The 19,369-nt window shown below is 42.1% G+C and overlaps 2 protein-coding genes across 2 annotated transcripts; one reads left to right on the top strand and one right to left on the bottom strand.

Annotated features, from left to right (window-relative positions):
- Window positions 1-6,468: 6,468 nt before the first annotated feature.
- LOC115679769 (mannan endo-1,4-beta-mannosidase 7-like) lies at window positions 6,469-8,741 on the bottom strand. The gene is made up of 5 exons (XM_030603471.2): window positions 8,265-8,741; window positions 7,954-8,148; window positions 7,690-7,812; window positions 7,285-7,487; window positions 6,469-7,164 (listed from the first exon to the last, which is right to left on the bottom strand). The coding sequence occupies exons 1-5, from the start codon at window positions 8,595-8,597 to the stop codon at window positions 6,726-6,728; spliced, it is 1,293 nt and encodes a 430-aa protein (XP_030459331.1). The 5' UTR covers window positions 8,598-8,741; the 3' UTR covers window positions 6,469-6,725.
- Window positions 8,742-13,259: 4,518 nt separating this feature from the next.
- Window positions 13,260-16,783, top strand: LOC115679743 (ornithine transcarbamylase, chloroplastic). The gene is made up of 5 exons (XM_030603435.2): window positions 13,260-13,564; window positions 14,905-15,239; window positions 15,415-15,546; window positions 15,635-15,910; window positions 16,407-16,783. The coding sequence occupies exons 1-5, from the start codon at window positions 13,351-13,353 to the stop codon at window positions 16,587-16,589; spliced, it is 1,140 nt and encodes a 379-aa protein (XP_030459295.1). The 5' UTR covers window positions 13,260-13,350; the 3' UTR covers window positions 16,590-16,783.
- Window positions 16,784-19,369: the final 2,586 nt, after the last annotated feature.

Genomic DNA, 19,369 nt, shown 5'->3' with positions numbered 1-19,369 from the left:
CATGGGAAGCTAAGGAAGGAAATCCTACGAGAGTGCCACGATTCCAAGTGGGCGGGTCATCCGAGGATCCACCGCACTATGGCGCTTGTGGAGGATCGATACTTTTGGCCTCACTTGCGCGACGACGTTGAGGCATATATACGGACATGTCTTGTATGCCAACAAGACAAGCTTGAACAACGGTCGTCGGCGGGGCTTTTGGAGCCACTTCCCATCCCGGAGCGTCCATGGGAGAGTGTCTCCATGGACTTCATTGTCAACTTGCCAAAGTCCGAAGGGTGTCGGACTCTTATGGTCGTGGTGGATCGATTTTCCAAGTACGCGACGTTCGTGCCCGCATCGAAAGATTGTCTGGCCGAGGAGGCGGCCAAGCTATTCTTGAAGCACGTCGTCAAATATTGGGGAGTGCCACAAACGATCGTGAGCGATTGCGACCCTCGATTCACGGGTAGGTTCTGGACTGAACTCTTTAAATTATTAGGGTCGGATCTCAACTTCTCCACGAGCGTGCATCCCCAAACCGACGGACAAATGGAGCGAGTCAATGCACTCTTGGAGTTGTACCTCCAACACTATGTAAGTACGACACAAGTGAATTGGGCGAAGTTGATCGATGTAGCCCAATTCTCCTACAATCTTCAAAAGAGCGAGTCCATGAACCAAAGTCCGTTCGAGATCGCGACGGGACAACAACCACTCACTCCAAGTACGATTGCAACGGGCTATAAGGGGAGTAGCCGATCCGCTTTCAAGTTCGCCAAGGAGTGGCATGAGCAGGCGGACTTGGCGCGAACATGTCTACACGAAGCGCATTAAGAAGTGGGCCGACAAGAAGCGACGGCACGTGGAATTCCAAGTCGGGGACTTGGTGTTGGCCAAGCTACACCTTGTGCTCTGATACAAGGACGTGCATAAAGGGCTTATACATCGCTACGAGGGGCCATTCCGAGTGTTGCATCGAGTCGGGAAGGTCGCATACAAACTGGAACTTCCACCAAAGCTTAAGGTACATCCGGTATTCCATGTGAGTATGCTTAAACCTTTCCGTGTAGACAAAGAGGACCCAGATCGAGGGGAGTCGCAACGGGCACCGCTTGGAGCAAAGACCTCCTATGATCAAGACGTCGACTTCATCATGGCGGATCGAGTCATACGGAAGAGATATCGTGCGCCGAAGCGAGAATACTTCATCCGATGGAAGGGTCTTCCGGAGAGTGAAGCAAGTTGGGAGCCCGAGGAAGCTCTTTGGCAATTCAAGAAACATATCGATGCTTTCCATGCCAAAGACGTGACGAGGGCGTCGCCCGAATAGGTGGGGGAGAATGTCACGGCCCGAAGAATTGGATCGTTTCTGAGGTTTTCTGGACGATGGACCGTGACCGACCCTTGGACGGGAAGGCGGGCCCCGAGTGTTCTAGTACTAGGGTTTTCTTGATGTCTTCTAGAATACTCCTAGGGGCGGGCGATACGGTAATTGTACCCTTCCGTAATAAATGCGGTAGGTGGGGTAGTTGGGGAAGTACGATCTCGACCGTTGAGATCGGGGAGAGATCTACGGATACGGTCAGCCCGATACTTGTATATAATGAGGTCTCCTCCTCCTCATTTGATCATCTCTCATTTTCCAAGAAATAATACAAAGTTCAGAGCTTCTCTCTCTAGAGCTTCTCTCTCTAAAGTTCTTGCGAGTGTGAGTGTGGGAAGGCTTACTTGGGGAGAAATTCCTAAGGCTGCACGGGTGTGGGAACGCTAGATCGATCGACCCGTGACACTTGGCTGTCACTCTAGCGCTTGCTTGCTTGAGTTTCGAGCCCAAATTACGGCGATCAATGAAACAAGTGTCCGAGGCTTTTCTAGCTCGAAAGTTACTATCAGCCAAGCCTTTTCAACCAATTTCATTGATTGAGCTTCGTAGAAACCGAGAGGTGTGGTCAAGAGACGACAGGTCCGAAAATTCACGGAGACTAGAACGATGAAATGTGGGTCTTCAACGTGGTTGTAAGTTGTAACAGCAAGTTCAATTGGGGGCGAAAGCTTTACTTTGTTGATTGGGATTGTACTGGGAACTTCGACTGTGTATATCTCATATGTCACAGGTCTAATATCAATGACAAATTGACAATAGTTCAGATGCAATACAGCTGTTGGATTTTTCTGTGATACCCACGTAATTGATGATGTAATTATTCCGGTCCATCATGGACCGGGTTCATAGCTCTGTAATTATTCGCTAAATCAATGTAATTAATCAAACAATCGACTATCATTGTCCAGAAATGTAAGCATATCCGCTGCAACAAGCATCCCCCATCCTGCTTTGCAATAACTATATTCGTTACTGAAAATGACTGCTGCTAACTTAACGCAATTGAAGTAAAAGCCAAGAAGTGTTAAAATGAAGCGAATTAAACAATCCACACGAGGATTCACCGACAAGACTCTAAGATAATGTGTCGTCAACCAACAGGACAAGACATTTGGCTTCATAAGGCTATTCACCACACGCGAACTGGAATTTTTTTCTCTAGTCGAAGACTTACCGGTGAAGAAAGGATTGAAAATTGTGCAATGTCTTCTCTAAATATGATGGATGAAGATCCCAGTGTGTTCGGACGATGATGATTGGTTAGTTGACTCTGGGTGCTCAAATCATATGACGGGAGATCGATACAAGCTATCAAGCATATCTAAGTACAACGACAAATCAGCAATTGTCACCACAAACAACTCTAGGTTGCCAATCACCCACATCGACTAGACGCTAATAACATCCCAGTTCACATCAGGTTAAACTGCAAAGCGTGCATCACGTGCTTAAAATGAAGAAAACCTGTCGTTGGTATCTCAACTTACAAACTAGGGCAATTAGGTGGTGTTTGGCTCGAACATGTTAAGGTGTACAATAGTTTGGAACCCACCAGTATGCCTCTATCCATGTGATGTCAACTCAGGCGGCATACATGGACAAAACTCGATAGAAACAAGATGCCTGATTTGTGGCATGCTCAGCATGTAGTGTAAGTTCTCATAAGTTAAAGATGATGATGAAAAAGGTTATTCTAAAAGGTCTCCTCCTGTTAGATGCTCGAGAAGGCGTAGTATGTGTCAGGTAGCAAGCACATCGACTTCCGTGTGAGGAGACGAAATACAGAGCCAATATGCCTCTCGACCTCATCCACTCATATGTAATTGGACCAACAAAGCAACCATCATTCAGAAGTTCAAAGTACATGATAATGTTTATCAGTGATTTCTTCGGGAATGTCTGTTGATTTAATGAGAAAAACAAAACTGAGGCATTAAACAAATTAAAGGAGTTTAAAGAAAAAGTAGAAAAAGAAGTAGGCTAGGAAATACAATGCCTTCGTATTGACAATATGGGTGAGTACATATCATATGAACCTATAAAGAAGTATCTATAGAAGTGTAAGATACGCGAATAGTTTACATGTTCAAGTACACCACAACAAAATCAAGTTGTCAAGAGAAAGAACCAAAATATGGCAAAGACCTATAGAAGGATGCAGTATGCCAAGGTTTTGGGCAAACTGTATGAAGATGGTAGCACACTTAATCAATAGACTACTCCAAGTCAGGCTTGGTTTACCATACAAGAAGCTATGGAACCATGAGTCCATGATAAGTCACTTTAGAGTATTTGGATGCATATGTTATGCATTCGTACCCGATCACCTAGGAAGCAAGTTCAATGAGACGACGATTCTTTGTATATTTGTGGGCTATGATGATGAAAGAAAAGGTGAAAGCGTTGTGATCCTATAACAGGCAGCATTACACTTCTAGGAACTTGGTATCCGACGAAGCATCATAGTGGGGATCATCACAAGCAGTTATACTAGATTCAAAACAAATTGAAGAGGTACATGAAAGAATGGAAGAAGATAATGGGTCTCATAAGGCCCAATCGATCCAAGAAGTAACCATAGAAGGGTGATCCCACAGAAGAACTCAAAGCACAACCACCAAAAAAATCAAAGAGTCCGGGGTGGACGGGTGTACATCCAACAATGACGGAAGAGGGCAAAAGTACACCACAAGTGCCATAACTTGTGTACGGCGATCACTTTGGTGCCATAACTTTTTTTCGGATCACTTTGGTACCAAGTCGGAGGAAAAGAGATCGCTTTAGTGCCAATTTGGCCGGAAATCCAACGTGGCATTTTTTATTAATTTTTGACGCCGACGTGGCTCGCCGGAGGCTAAGTCAGCGTGTACAGTCAGCATTTTTTATTTTAAATAATTTTTTTCAGCGTGTACAATCAGCATTTTTAATTTTAAATATTTTTTCCTTTTTTTTCTTCTTTCCTTTTTCTTTTCTTTTCTTTTTTTTCTTTTCTCCCCTCGTCGGCCGGTCGCCGGTGGCCCCGGCCACTGGCGAAGCCTGAGAAAGGCTGGGCGAGGGCGGCCTTGCCCATGGCCGGCGAGGGGCGGCCGACCTCGCCAGCGACAGGCGAGGCCAGCCCAAGCGAGGGCCGCCTCGCCCGACGCCGGCGAGGGTCGCCCTCTCCCGATCCGGCGAGGGCGACCCTCGCCGGCGTCGAGCGAGGGAAGCCCTCGCCCGGGCGGGCGAGGGTCGCCTTGCCCATGGCCGGCGAGGGGCGGCCAGCCCTCGCCGGGCGACAGGCGAGGCCGGCCCTCGCCGCCCGAGCAAGGCCACCCCTCGCCGGCCCAGGTGAGGCTGCCTCGCCCGACGCCGGTGAGGGTCGCCCTCGCCGGATCTGGCGAGGGCGACCCTCGCCGAGTTGGGCGAGGTAGCCTCGCCTGGGCGGGCGAGGGTCGCCCTCGCCAAATCCGACGAGGGCGACCCTCGCCCGCGTCGGCGAGGGAAGCCTCTCGCGGGCGGGCGAGGGTCGCCCTCGCTTGAGTCGGGCATGGGCGACCCTCGCCCGACGCCGGCGAGGGTCGCCCTCGCCAAATCCGGCGAGGGTCGCCCTCGCCAAATCCGGCGAGGGCAACCCTCGCCCGCCCGGCGAGGGCTTCCTTCGCCCGACGTCGGCGAAGGTCGCCCTCGCCGGCGTCGGGCGAGGGCAGCCCTCGCCTGTCGCCGGCGAGGGTCAGCCGCTCCTCGCCGGCCATGGGTAAGGCCGCCCTCGCCCAGCCCTTCCCAGGCTTCGCCGGTGGCCGACCGGCCACCGGCAACCGGCCGGCGAGGGGAGAAAAGAAAAGAAAAGAAAAAAAAGAAAAGAAAAGAAAAAGGAAAGAAGAAAAAAAAATGAAAAAAAATATTTAAAATTAAAAATGCTGACTGTACACGCTAAAAAAATTTATTTAAAATTAAAAATGCTGACTGTACACGCTGACTCAGCCTCTGGCGAGTCACGTCGGCATAAAAAATTAATAAAAAATGCCACGTCGGATTTCCGGCCAAATTGGCACTAAAGTGATCTCTTTTTCTCCGATTTGGCACCAAAGTAATCCGAAAAAAAGTTATGGCACCAAAGTGATCGCCGTACACAAGTTATGGCACTTGTGGTGTACTTTTGCCGACGGAAGAGCTTCGGCCAAGTCAGATGGACAAACTTGAAGAGCAAGCTCCTCAACTATGGTCAACAAAGCAAAGGAAATAGAATCCTAAATATTCAAACTCAACTTATGAAGAATCTACGCCAACCAATTGACTATCCCGTAGAGCTAATATTTCCTGAAAGAACTAAGAATGTAGAAGTACATTATTACTTCTTGCGTGAAATAAGTGCTATCGATAGCAGAGATAGAGATGAAGTACGTAAAGACAATTGATCGAGTTGCTGATATTTTCATCAAAGGACTTGGCATTGCAAAGTTTGAAGAGTTCTGAAAGCAACTCACCATGGTCGCTAGATCTGCACTGAGATAAGAGTAGTTGGTGATGGTGAGCATTGAAGTTAGTTGCACCGCCTCTACTCTCCAAAATTCCTAATTTATTTCTTTATTTACCTGGATTTTTCTTGGTAGGAGATATTTTAGTGGAATAGTGTAGAATTGTGTACCTAATAGATTGTCCACATAGTATCATTGGTAATCGCTAGAATTAACCAGGGAGATGGATTTCTAAAATTATCTCAAAGGAAGAGCCACCTCCTTGTTAGGGCCATAATAGCCACGAAGTGCTCCCCGTTTAAGTATGTGTGTGAAAGAAGTCCTGAGACATATTATATAATTGTGAGATATTGTGGAGAGTGCTTATGATAAAAAAAAATTTATGTTTTCTTTAATTGAACATTATGTCTTTCTCTGCAAGGCGGATCGTAGCCGAGAAGAATTGTCGACTAAATTGCATCTGTTCATCGGCCCTTGCAGCATAATAAGTGCGACCAAAGCCTGCGTTACTTCAATGGATTCCAACCTAGTAAATGATTAAATCTTCGGGATGACACTTGTATGCGTTATATAACTTTTCTAACTCAAGTTGCCGCATACTTGAAAGAAATATCGATGAGCACAGCACATGCCGGCGTTACTACTATCTCAAGGAAAAACTGAATCCACTCATGACTTTCATACAAACATTCAACTTTCGAACTTCGAATTGCAAGTGAGGTAACATCCCGGTGATGGTGTAATGAGCCCCCAACAGCGCGAAACATTAGGCTCGCAGTTAGATTTTGCTCTGCTTCCATCTTGGACGAGCAGAAAGAGTTTGCAAAACAGCAAATGTCCCGATCCCGATCCTATATCGACCTTCCTACATGTGTATTCTTTACTTGATCTTGGAATTCCACTCTTCAGTTTCCTGTGTTTCCGCCATCGCTCCTCCTTCTGTCATTCGCCTTCTTCCACTCCTCTACATTCTTCAGCCTCGCGTACATCTTCCTTATCCTGTTGAGCTTCTGGGACTGCTGAGCAATTGCACTCGCGGTCGACGGGCTCTCGCTCAACACGATCTCATAACCGTCTCGGTAAGAGTCCATCCCTACGGTCAAAAGCTGCCAGAACATGCTGCCTGCTGCCGCCCCACCTCCGCGAGCTGAGGAATAGATTGCCGAATAGACTGTGTCGAAAAAATGGTCCCTCTCATTCTGGTTGTAGCCCGAGTCTTTCGATGAGATCCCGAACTCCGCGAATAGGAGCGGCTTGCGGAGAACGTTCTGCGCATCCTGAATGTGAGTGTTCACCCAGTTGCTGAGGAAGGAGATTTGGTTTCCTTCACTCAGGTCAGACAACCTGTTTGTCGAAAATAGAAACGAACATGTAATTTATCGTCATGCAATAAGATAGATAGTAGTCGTATTTGGTTTGGCATTTTATTTAGCGTTGTAATGCCAGCACAGTACTTATACTTACCATTGATCAGGATATGAGTGAACCGTTGCAAAGTCAATACCAGGAATCTGATTATTTTCGATGAAGTCAGTTCCGACGAGGAAATCGGGGTTGTTTTGCTGCTTTTGAGCAGCGGATTGTGCATAGAACCCTTCTAGGCCGGCCTCCAGTAAATGGTTCCCATCGATTGATTTCACATAAGAAGCCATCTCCGTGATCCATGCCTATAGACAGAACAAAACGTAATTTAAGTCAGCTCCAATCGTGCATTTTTAGTTTGAAATACCTCCAGATTTGATGAAAAGATTGGAGAAACTGCCAGCATAAGTTGAGAATGTGCAATAAAATGATGGGGGTTTCCAAATACGTTTCCATATGCAAATAGCCCAAGACATGACATGAGATTAAAAAGGAGCATTTGGGAACCTGGATGGTCCTTCCTGATGGATCTGAAGGGCATCTGACTTCATTCATCAGCTCCCAAGCCATTATTGCCGGGTCATCCTTATAAGCAATCCCAGTTACGCTGTTCCTTCTTGTAAGAACGGTCTGATTTTGCACCAAAAAACAGCAAACAGGACAACAACAGAAGTGTCAAGATTCTTCCATAGAACATCCAATCCAATGACCAGATGAGCTAATCCAATGCAGATTGAAAGATGGGGATGGTAGAAGAGATAGAAATTCGACCTTGATGTGATTTTTGTAATAACCCTTCACCACAGGATTGGTGAAGAAGTCATCATCGGATGCTATGGACTGTCCCTGGCCTCTTGCCCACTCCACATACCGTTTCTTTCCTCCCAATGCCTCATAGTTATCCACCAGACTCAGCACCAGCTTGATCCCAAACTTTTTAGCCTCTGATATCACAAAATCCAATCCCTTTGCACACACCCAAAAATGAAAAATAAAAAATTTACCATTAAGAAATGAAAAATTATCCCTAAGAAAATCCACTGAGAAAAAGCAGGAAAAGCAAAATAAGAAACCAAGCTCACCTGGAACATCTGCTCATTGTAGGAACCAGGAGAGGACTGAAGGGGCATGTACCCACCATCACTGAACGCCCAAGTCCTGGCAATGGAGAGGCCATGGCTCGAAGCTTCCTGGAAAGCAGAGGTGACCTTGGCTCTCTGAGATGGGTCTGACGCCAAGATCATCAACCAGTAGGCATTGAACCCATTCGCATAAAAGGGGCTCCCGTTTAACATGAAGTGCACTCCCTCAGTCTTCATGAACCCACCTTGATCTTCCGCCTTCACAACGAAATGCGACCCTCGTTCTTGAACCAGAACAAGAGCCAAGAACAACAACACCCTCAGATGCTTCATGTTTTCCCTTGCCCTGTGAAAACAGCCACAAAGAAAAATGTTCTCAAAATGGAAGTCCTGTGGAGCTTTGAGGTCTTTTTAACCTCGATGGATTGAATTAACAATATAATTTTGTGACCGGGGAAAGGGCCTGGCGAAATTTGTGGGGGCCAAGTAGGTGGTGAAAAGCATACGACAGTCACAAGTTCACGGTGAGGACAAGTCTCCTTTCCTTTGATTGCTCTGCTTTTTTGGCCTTTCTGTCTTGGTGATAAACAGGGTGTTGGTAGGTTTACCACCGTAGAAAATGGAACAGAGTCCACCTGTCCCAACAACGCATGAACACATCACGTGGCTTGCAGGCTCTAGATTTGGGTGATTCCGACACTTTCTTCTCCTTCTTCTGGGGTACAAAATCTCTTCCCTCTCTCAAACGATTGATCTTGAAAAGAACTCGCACATGATCAAGCCTAAGATCCGGCCACGCTTAATTAGATTGTTAATTCTTTTTTTTTGTCACAATTTAGATTGTTAATTCATATGTTATGCATTGTGACGCATAAGACATGTAATGAAATCGTTCACTATAATTATGGATTTTGCTAGTATAACAGTCTTCGGGCTACTGCGAAAGTAACAATAAATTATGAGCCACAAATTTTTTTAAGGTGTAAACTCCACAATAATTTATTATTTAGTTTTTTTTTATCCAGTTAATCTCATGGTAGATTAAGAACTGTCACTTAATCATTTCTCTTTCATTATTTTGCTTTGGTAGATTCAATTTAATTGATTTGTACTAAGCATTAAACATGGACTTTGATGTTTGCTTTGAGGATCGGGAATTTCCTAGTTTCACACGTCGCTCCGTCGCGTACATGCTAATACCGAAATTTCTCGAGGCTAACAAAAAGGATATTGACAGAGTCGTACAAGTCCAAAGGGTTTAGATATCGTGCTAGAATCGATTTTTTACCTTGGAATTATTATTGTGGGTCACATTATTTAATGCAGGTGAACGGGGCAATTTACATGTAATTATAATAATTTTGATCCGGATAAAGTTTAAATAAATATGTAAAAAGGAAAGAAGAAGCCGAAAGGTTTTTTGTTTTTTGTCGGTGAAGCCGAAAGGTTGACGTCAAGGAAATTTGATGGGCAGGACGGACAAGTCCGCCGGAGTCTCCGCTAATAGTTGATTGTAACGAAGAATCTACAAGCGCTTATCCAGGCGGAATCAGAGCGTGACGGTGGGTCAAGCGATCAGGTGTTCACGCGTTGCATGTAATCGGGTGGATGCGCGACACGTGGAATCGAACGTGGGGGTTACATCAGCTGATGCGTTGCACATCCAACGGCTGGTCTTGGAGGTGCGATGGAGAGTGGGTGAGAGTGGTCTACACTTCACCCGAAGTCATTTGAGGTGGAGAAGCTTGGAATGGGTCCTTGGGATTAAGGTCAAAGGAAAGAATAAAGGGTCGGAGATTGCGGAAGAATTTAGAAGAAGTGAAAATCCGACAAAGGAGATTCTATTCGGTTTCTTGCTCTTTTAGGTTTTGATAATAATAATAATAATTTTGTCTCCAGGTGAAAAATTTGATTGGCATGCCGTGACTGATCGATTATAAAATGCGTGAATGGCTTCCCAATTGAATTTTTATGTTGAAGTTTACAATAATTCCCTCTTCTTATTGATGAGTTACCCCACTTGTTAATATCACGCTAAGTATCATTTGTGGAGGGGCAATCGATCCTAACACTCATCATTTAGCGTTGTTACATGAGTAGTAATGATTGTAAAATATTCCGATTAAATTATAACCATTGTCCTTAAAATCCAGTTCCTGAAGGGATCCTTATAATTAAGGCTTTGACAAGGGCAACCTAGTCATCGTTAGTGCGTCGGAAGTAAAAGGCCCGTAGCCTTTTTCTTTTCCTCAAGATATTATTTCAAGAACAATCTCATTGTCGTCCAATCATGAAGAGTTTCCTTACACACAAGAGAGTCGGCTCACAAGCCTACTATCGATTTAACTTGTGACCTCATTGAAAGAGTCGTGCCTCACCCAACCGCTGACGAGGCTCGCCTTTGCCGTCACTAGTGAGGGCGAGCCTCTCCAATAGCTAACGAGGTTTGACCCTTGCTAGCCCAGCGCAAGGTTGCCTCGCGACCATCTAGCAAGGGTAAGCCTCGCCAGTGGCTAGTGGCCTCTGGCCTGTCGCCGGATCTAGGCAACCAGCTAGAGGAAGAAAAAAGGAAAGAAAAAAAAGGAAAAATAAAAAAATATTAAAAAATTAATAAAAATATATTAAAATATTATTAAAAATTATCTACATCAGCGTAAGCGATACCACGTAAGCCGTCCAAAGTCCACTTCAAACAGTATCCAGCCAAAATTAGTCGGAAGAACTAAATTGACATTATCTCAAAAGGTTTAAAACTAAAGTGGCACAAAAAAAAGGTTTAGAACTAAATTGGCACAAATATAATAGATTTAGGACTTTTCCAACACTTTTCCCTCACACTAAGTATCATTTAAGGAGGGGGTAATCTATCCTAACAACCATCCTTTAGCGTTGTTACATGAGTAGTATTAATTGTAAAATATTCCGAATTAAATTATAACCATTCTCCTTAAAATTTCGTTCACGAAGGGATTCTTATAATTAAGGCTTTGACGAGGGCAACCTAGTCATCATTGGTGGGTCGGAAGTAAAAACCTTGGAGTCTTTTTTTTTTTCTCAAGATATGATTTCAAGAATAGTCTTTTTTTTGCTAGAAATTAAACTTTTTATTGCAAACAAAGCAATTACAAAAAGGAAGCATTACCTACATTAGAGCGAAATATAAAAGAAGACTCTACTAGTACAATATTTCAAGAACAGTCTTATTGTCGTCTAACCGTGAAGAGTTTCCTTAGGAATAAGAGAGTCGGCTCGCAAGCCTACTATCAATTTAACTTGTGACCTCGTTGAAAGATGGCAACTGGCAAACGCCTTCATTATTACCTACACGCTTTGGTAATTTGAATTCTGAATGTTTGATTTTGGCCAATCGAGTCCTTTACGTTTTAAAAAACATGCAATCAAGTCTGTAACTCATCTCCAGTCCGACGTGGCTTTAACGTTAACAAGTGTCAATCTATGGATGTGTGAAGCATTTGATGGCACATCTGTAAGAACGCCGAATGTATGTCTAATTGACTAAAACTAAGGGATTGTTTGTTTGTGTTTTTTAAAGCAAAAGGCAAATCTCTACTTTTTTGTCAAAATATTATTCAAATTGTAAAACTAAGAAAAAATTATACGTGAATTTACATGTTTAATAACTGCATATTGTGAAAATTTCGAGTATTTAGGTTGAGAAAAATTCAAATTTGTGTTCGTCAAAAAATTTAAATTAAAAAATTGAAGGCAAAAGTTATTCCAAATACACTTTAACTGTTTTTATGACGGACCAAAAGCCCGCAATAAATTTCCCATGCATTCATAATGATTATGAGTGTCTAAGTTGTAGCTGCATCATATTAGTTTTTTCATTTTTTATCGAAAAAAATTATATTCGTTGCTCACAATGATATATGAGAAATAACAAATTTCACTTTGCGGCTGGAAGTCTCGCCCTCTTACAAGTTAAATCCTAAACTTTAAATCCTTTCACTATCTCCATCGAAACTCCTTAAGCCCTAAACTTCCAATGCTCGCAATTTATCCTCCAAAATACTCGCCTCTTATCGATTAAACCCTACACTTTTTATTTTTTTCGAGATTAAACCCTGTACTTTTTTATTTATATAAATATGTAAGACTTATAAACTAAAATGTCAATTGCAACACATTAACTCTTTTTATATCAGATGAAAAATGGCCTCTAGTTCAAGAATCTTTTCGCCATAGCTTAAAAAATAATGTGGACTGCATACTTTGATGAGAAAAAATATTGACATCGAGGCTCCGTTTATTGCACGAGAAATAAATATTATGAAAAATATTTTACTAAGAATTGTCGCTTAAATTGCTTATAAAAATGAATAAACAAAAAAAATTTCGTCATTCATAAAACTGCTTAAATATAAATTATCATCGATAGTGAAAACATTTTCAACCGACTAATTAATTCAAGCTATACAAGCTTCCGCGAAACAAACGGAACCTAAAAACCGATGTTATAATATGTAATTTGAGTAGTAAAATGTACGGATAAGTACATTGGAAGTCTTAAAACTTGTCACGAAAGTGCAATTGAGTTCTAAACTGTCAAAAAAGTACTATTAAGTCTTAAACTTGTCGCAAAAGTGCAATTGAGTTCTAAACTTTCAAAAAGTGCGATCTAATTCTAGAACTTGTCAAATTGGTCAAATCAAGTCCTTTCATTTATTGCACTTTTTGAAAATTTTAATACTTGACTGCACTTATGTGACAAGTTTTAGGACTTGATTATACTATTTAAAAATTTTATGATTCGATTGCACTTTGGTGATAAGTTTTAGGTTTTTTGATGCACTTATTCCTAAAATGCAAGGATTGAACTTTTCAAGAGCCCGCAGTTTTTGGCTGGGCTGGAGGCCCAATACGAGTCCAAAATCTGAAATGATCGGGCCTGAAGATCCGAATTCAACTACCAAAAAAACCCGAACCGAAACCATTTCGACCCGTTTCTTGACCTTTTGGTGAACGTGCTTCTGTCGCTCACGGCATTTCGCAGACCGCAAAGGTGAACCTGAACTTCCGCTCGAAGCCACTGCAGCAAGCAGCCGCCAAATACTCCCCAGCAATGGCGGCGATCTCGTCTCACCGCGTCTCCGGCCCATCATCCCCCTCCTCGCTCCTCTCCTCTTCCGCCTCCTCCGCCTTCTCCGGCGACGGCGCCCGCCTCTCCGGCGCCTCCCTGGCGTTCCCGGCGGGTCCCCGCTCCCCCCGCCGCCGGTTCTCCTGCCGGGCTTCGTCCGCTACCTTTCCGACAACGCCATCCCCCGTCCACGCCAGAGGCTAGCGCTCTCTTCTTTCACTTCGTTTCTGGGAATTGATCGTTTTTACGCGGTGCAGTGCTTCGCTCGCTTCTGTTTTCGTTACGATCTTCCCGTCTGATTGAGTATGTTTTCAGTTTCTTCTTTCTCGTTACAGACGCTTGAGTTCGATATTGTAGAAAGCAGGACATGCTGGAGGGTGAAGGACGGGAGTGCTGACAAACTTTTGTGATTGTTAGTTTGATCCGGAACTCGAATTGGGTTTTCTAAGCGTTTGATATTGCTCATAGTCATGGCTGTTTTTAGTTGCAAATGGAATCTAATGGTATGGATGAGTGAGTTGACACATCGTTGACATACCATTGCAAATTTTAGGTACCTGGGATGGTCCTCGGCAACCTAGACCTTAGATTATAAATCAAGTATTGCTTGCTTTGGCATGGCCTCAATGTTGGTGAATTTTCTTATCGTATTTGATTTTGTGAATTTGTTGGGCACCCTTATAGATTAGTGAAGTTGCGAATGTCCCTCCACTTCTCGAAATCTGCACAGATATTCCATGACGCCTCAAAAGTTTGTGCATTTTATTCGAACTTTAGGAGGTGTGCATATGATGTTGATCATATGGTAGTGCCTGGCGGGTGCAGTTAAGTTTTCAAACAATTAGTTGGAGTGTCTATGAAATTGGGAAGGGATGTTCTTTCAAATTTAAAAATTAAGGATCTTTGTCAATATTCACAAACTAGTGATTTCCATTTGCTTAATGACATGCCCTGAATTTTATAAAAAAGTAAAGTGATTTTCGTAGATTTTTAGAAAATTCTTGTCCAGTTCCTCATGTTGACAATTTAGTTGCTGTAAGTGGATTGCTTACAGATCAAGTTAATTTAATCATATTTGGCATTTGAAGTGCCAAAATATTGAACCATATCCTTATCCCCATCATGTTTTACTTAAAAGAGACTAACCGTTGCTTATCTTTTAAACAATTTGAGGGTATCACAGACATTTCCATAATATAGGGGGTGTCTTTGCAGTGTACCAATAAATGAGGGTGTGACAGTGTTAGCATTGAAATTGATCTGACCTCGTTGCTTGTTTGAAATCCTCAAAGGTCTAGAAAATCTTGTGGTTCTATTGTTAAGTTCATTTGGCTAGTTTACTGGAAAGGATTTTTTTTTTTAACTTTTCTTGACACTACATGTTATTTAAAAATTGTTTATCTCCCTGTTTTAGTCTGGTAATAAGTCTGGTAATAATTGATGACGAATATCAATCGTCAATATAAATGCACTTTTCTGGTAAAGGGTAACTGCTTGGTCATTAAAGGACTTAGTTACTTTTGGTTCCATGGATCACAGAAAAATCTGAGCTGAAGGACTTCCTGCATATTAGTGACTTTGACAGAGCAACGATTATGAAAATACTGAACCGGGCATCTGAGGTCAAAGCCCTGCTTAAATCTGGAGAGAGGACATATCTACCATTTAAGGGAAAGACAATGGCCATGATCTTTGCAAAACCATCAATGCGAACACGGGTTTCATTTGAGACTGGATTTAGCTTACTGGGAGGTCATGCTATATACTTGGGACCAGATGACATTCAGATGGGTAAGCGGGAGGAAACTCGTGATGTTGCTCGTGTTTTGTCTCGCTATAATGACATTATCATGGCTCGCGTCTTTGCTCATCAGGTATGACGGTGAGTTGCATATATTATTTGTCGGCAGACATGCATTATCCTATTGCCTGAGATTTTAAGTATTGTAATAATGTTCAATGGACCCATCTCTTTTGTTTTGTTAAATACTTGAGAATTTTTCATGCGTATAATGTGTTAATGGAATCAAATAATCTATTCTGATGCAGGACATTCTCGATCTTGCAAAATATTCAAGTGTACCTGTTGTTAATGGCCTTACTGACTATAATCATCCTTGCCAAATAATGGCTGATGCCCTTACTATGATTGAACACACTGGTCAACTGGAAGGCACAAAGGTTCGCTCAAGTGGCTTGATTTGTTGTATTATTCACTTGTTATTAATTTGTATTTTGGCATATCAAATTTAATGAATGTAAAATTCAGGTTGTCTATGTTGGAGATGGGAATAACATTGTGCACTCTTGGCTGCTATTGGCAGCTGTCATTCCTTTCCATTTTGTATGTGCCTGCCCTAAAGGCTTTGAACCAGATGAAAAAACTGTGGAGAAGGCTAGACAAGCCGGAGTTAGCAAGATCGAAATAACTAATGATCCAAAGGAAGCTGTTAGAGGTGCAGATGTTGTCTATTCTGATGTTTGGGCTAGCATGGGACAGAAGGAAGAGGCTGCTTACCGTCGTCAAGTGTTTCAAGGATTTCAGGTAATTATTTTTGAAGAAGACCCATGTTCGTGGGCACATGTTAGAGGGAGGCTTTGCATTCTTAAGGGCCCCTTAAGCAATTAAAGTACTTTAGAGGAATTTTTGGTGCCTTAGTAAGTGAAATAGCAGAGTGCACCTCATTTCCTCTATATTAGTTCATGATCTCTCTGATGGCATTACATTTTTTAAGATATATGAGTATTAATCTTTTCCACTCCTTTTGGAAGTGGGGCTAGTACTATAGGTTCTTTCAGAGTTATGGCTCACATGGTAATTGAAGTAGCTTTGATAGAGAAGTTAAAACTGTCTGAACTTAGTCTCATGAATTAATGTGTAGATGAAAAACTCCATTATGGGGGAGGTTTTTCCTCTATATATATATATATATAGAGAGAGAGAGAGAGAGAGAGAGAGAGAGAGAGAGAGAGAGCTTCATGTGTTTTATGTTGCATTTCAACTTTTTATTTTGTTAACATCTGTGGGCAAATACCTGCAGGTGGATGAGGCCTTAATGAAGTTGGCCGGCCCTAAAGCTTATTTTATGCATTGTTTACCGGCTGAAAGAGGGGTTGAAGTGACTGACGGCGTAATTGAAGCTCCAAACTCTATCGTCTTCCCACAAGCTGAGAACCGCATGCATGCCCAGAATGCAATTATGCTTCATTTGCTTGGCTTCTAATGACCGTGACTCTTACGAGTAATCAAACTGATTAAGGCTTAAGCTCTAGAAGCAAAATAGTTTTCAAGATCTTTCAACATGCAATATGAGATGCACTATTAGACTGGTTAAGTTCAAATCACTTACCTCTGTAATGTGTAGAAACTCATCTTTGTGATCCTTCTGCATTTTCTGCAAGGCCAAGCTGTTTTCCCTGGGTTGATTGTCCAGTGTGTTTGCTTTCTTTATTGAAAATGATGTGTTCCTGCCCTTTCTTCACGGCTCCCGTTGGCCGTGAAAATCAGTTTTCGTACGTTTGAAAGAGCTGGAGCATCCGGCTGATGAGTCGATGTTAAAACTGTTATTCCATTCAACTAGATTTTTTAACATAGGTAGCAGAAGCAGGGTCCTCCGGAAACCTTATATTTCAGAAATTAAGCAAATTTTGGTTAGAAAAGCTAAACAATCCATGGTTTTCTTTTGGGGGTGTGCTTTTGCCAAACTTTGGCGCCTTTTCATCAGCTCCAACGCTTTTTCCTTAAGCTCCAGACTTTTGCCACAAGAAAGAATCAACTCGTCTTCCACTATGTGCAGCTTGTTGCAGCATGTTAGTCTTTCATATCAGATCATAATTACGCAACTATGAAACGAATCGAGAAAGGCAACCATGTTGCATTTCAGTACATTCCCCCTACCCCAAGGCGCTGATATTATTGCAATTATTTAGAACATTCTCTTATCCTGGCTGAAATTATTGCAATTATCGCATCAGAAACGAATTGAGAAAGGTGACCATGTTGGGAAAAATTGTTTAAAAAGTCCTAAATCTATTGCACTTTGACCGATTTAGTTTTAAACCTTTCAATTTTATCAATCGAGTCCTAAACATTTTCACGTTTTGCCAATTGAGTTTATCCGGTCAATTTTAATCGAAAATTGCTGATATGGACGTCGATAGTGCCACGTAAAATGGTCAGCACAAACATAGACAATTTTAAAAAAAATGAATTTTTTATAATTTTTTTCTTTTCTTTCTTTATAATTTTATTTTCTTAGCTTTTATTTTTGTTTTACTTTCTTTCTTTTCTGTTTTTGCTTTCTACCAAATCAGGTGAGGGCCCACATCCCTCGTCGGCCATTAGGTAAGAGCCGCATAGCCCTCGTTGGCCGTAGGCGAGGGTCTCGTGGCCCTCGCCCAGTGGCTGGCTAGGGTCGGCCGGCCCTCGCCAGGCTTGGAAGAAAAAAACAAAAAAGAAAAAATATAAAAAAATCATAATTTTTTTAAATATATATAAATTGTACACATCAGCGCTAATTGTGCCAATCGTGCCACGTCGAACAGCCAGCGTCCACGTTAGCGATTTCCTATCAAAATTTATCAAATGGATTCAATTGGCAAAACGTAAAAATATTTAGGACTCAATTGGCAAAATTAAAATGTTTAGAACTGAATTGACCAAAGTGCAATAGATTTAGGACTTTTTGAATAATTTTTCCGACCATGTTGCATCATAGTACATTTTATTATCCCGAGTCGCTGAAATTATTGCAATTGTTGCATCAGTGTCAAATGTTACAGATTACTATGGCCAAGCGGAGCGAGCTTCAGGAGAATTGTCGCCAAAGAGAGCACACGGGTAGATTTAAAAACGGTTACAGAGGAGAATCTGGAAAATGCGTGTGTGGGTGTGTGTATGAGAATGTTCGCCTGTGAGAGCTCACAAGTAGATTTCAACACATAATCAATGGAGAATTTGGAAAATTTGCGCGCGCGCTAATTGGTGTGTGTACTAAGTAGATTTTGAAACATTTACGAAGGATAATTTGGAAACGTGTGCATGAGAGGGAGAGAGTTTTGGTATGAAAATATTAGATATAATGTCACATGTGGTCCTCTTGCTTTTAATTGAAATTTAGAATCATCCCTCCTTTTTTATTAGTTCAAAAGCATTCCTATAAAGGTTCTACATTAGTCTTTCCATTAATCTTTTCGTCTTGCTAGTCATATATTTTTATGACATCATGGACGTCGGAGTACACGTGTGTTGTTATGATTCTACAGAAATTATTATGTCAGAAAATATCAAAACTAAAAAAAATTGAAGACATTTAATAAATTGTGTGAGAGAAAGGAGAACAAGCCTATGAAGAAGCTGTATCGCGGCTATGGCCGCTCAAGCTCGAGCTTGAAACTCATGGCCATGGCTAGGAGTGATCGGTTTCAAGGTAGGCAGTTCCCACATTAAAACTGGGAACCATCTATTAAGAATCAGTTTCGAAAAATTAGAATCGGGAACTGCTCATTGGTGTTAGATGTATGCCCTAAAGTCACCATGTAATAGTTACATGTTAGGGATTTAAGTTATATTTTCAATTTCATTATTTATTTAATGGCAATGACGTATTCATTCATTTGTCCAATTATTTAAATATATGAATGATTCCATAAGATCAATTGTGACTGGACCTATTCTTGAGACGTTGAGAATATGTGTAGCAGGTTCACAGTTAGACTGAATCTTTAAATTGTTCCTTATCGATGAATCATTGAGTGGATATCGATGATCCTGTTGAGACCGGTGTGTTCTTAGCTTCACCATTAAGTATTAGATACTTAAGGGAATGACAAGTCACGAGCCATTGGGTATTGTGATGCCCGAGTTAGAACACAGGTGCTTGTACCAGACAAGTTCACTGAACGTGACACGTATATAACGATTAGCAACATGGAAGCTTTTAGCGTGGTCAATGCCTAATCGTTCATGCTCTGGTCTTGTGTAAATAATCCTTAGACCTGAGGC

The sequence above is a fragment of the Syzygium oleosum genome, unplaced genomic scaffold (genome assembly GCF_021117445.2).
Source record: "Syzygium oleosum isolate NSW1041296 unplaced genomic scaffold, Sole_v2.1 Sole_v2.45, whole genome shotgun sequence".
In the NCBI taxonomy this organism is placed as follows: Eukaryota; Viridiplantae; Streptophyta; class Magnoliopsida; order Myrtales; family Myrtaceae; genus Syzygium; species Syzygium oleosum.
Note: the sequence above shows the minus strand (reverse complement) of the source record. Positions and strands in the feature narration are given on the sequence as shown.